At 43.4% G+C, this 700-nt stretch overlaps 1 protein-coding gene across 1 annotated transcript in view; it reads right to left on the reverse strand.

Annotated features, from left to right (window-relative positions):
* LOC107575960 (CUB and sushi domain-containing protein 3-like) overlaps nucleotides 1-700 on the reverse strand; it is a 12,174-nt gene that overhangs the window by 7,468 nt on the left and 4,006 nt on the right. Inside the window, exons 2-3 of the mRNA XM_016262260.1 lie at nucleotides 478-590; nucleotides 182-364 (exon numbers count right to left, since the gene is read on the reverse strand). Coding sequence (XP_016117746.1) covers nucleotides 182-364; nucleotides 478-553 — 259 coding nt within the window. The 5' untranslated portion in view covers nucleotides 554-590. The remainder of the gene's footprint in view (nucleotides 1-181; nucleotides 365-477; nucleotides 591-700) is intronic.

The raw sequence follows: 700 nt of genomic DNA on the forward strand, positions 1-700 counted from the left end.
CTATCTATCTATCTATCTATCTATCTATCTGTCTGTCTCTCTATTCGTCTGTCTATCTATTGAGAAAAAAAAAATGCTCAGATGTTTTGTTAAAAATCTCATTTTTTCCAGAGAACATTAAAAAAACATTTAGGCTTCGAAGCACATAAATAATGACAGAGAAGCATCTAGCAGCACTCACATATACAGATAGGGATGTTAGCAGACCACTGATTGTTATTCTGACAGGAAATCATTCGTTCGCCAATGAGCTCGAATCCGAACTGGCATTCAAAGCGCAGCACGTCTCCGTTGGAGAAGCCCCCGCCCTCTCGGAGTCCGTACAGAGGGATGCCGGGGTCCCCGCAACTTTCCTTGTCAATTTCTGTAGGTAGGCGAGAGAGACGAAGGGAGGGAGAAAAACAGCAGTAAAGCTTTTGAGCCAACAGAGTGATTTATGTGGGTACTCTAAGAAGCTCAGGCAGAGAACAGACTCACCTTTATAGTTGATCTTAAAACCAATAGAGCCCACACTTTCATCAGACTGCAAATGCAGCCACATTTGATGGGTCATACTGACGATGAGGTCAGGGACGAAACTGCCCGTTAACCTGTCCATGCAGAGTGAACAAAAGAAAATAAGAGTCTGTGAGCTCAGCATACAGAAGACTACTGTAGCGGTGCCATGCTATAATAAAGCTGTCAGATGCCAATACTATGG

The sequence above is a fragment of the Sinocyclocheilus grahami genome, unplaced genomic scaffold (genome assembly GCF_001515645.1).
Source record: "Sinocyclocheilus grahami isolate Dianchi unplaced genomic scaffold, SAMN03320097.WGS_v1.1 scaffold3054.1, whole genome shotgun sequence".
NCBI lineage: Eukaryota > Metazoa > Chordata > Actinopteri > Cypriniformes > Cyprinidae > Sinocyclocheilus > Sinocyclocheilus grahami.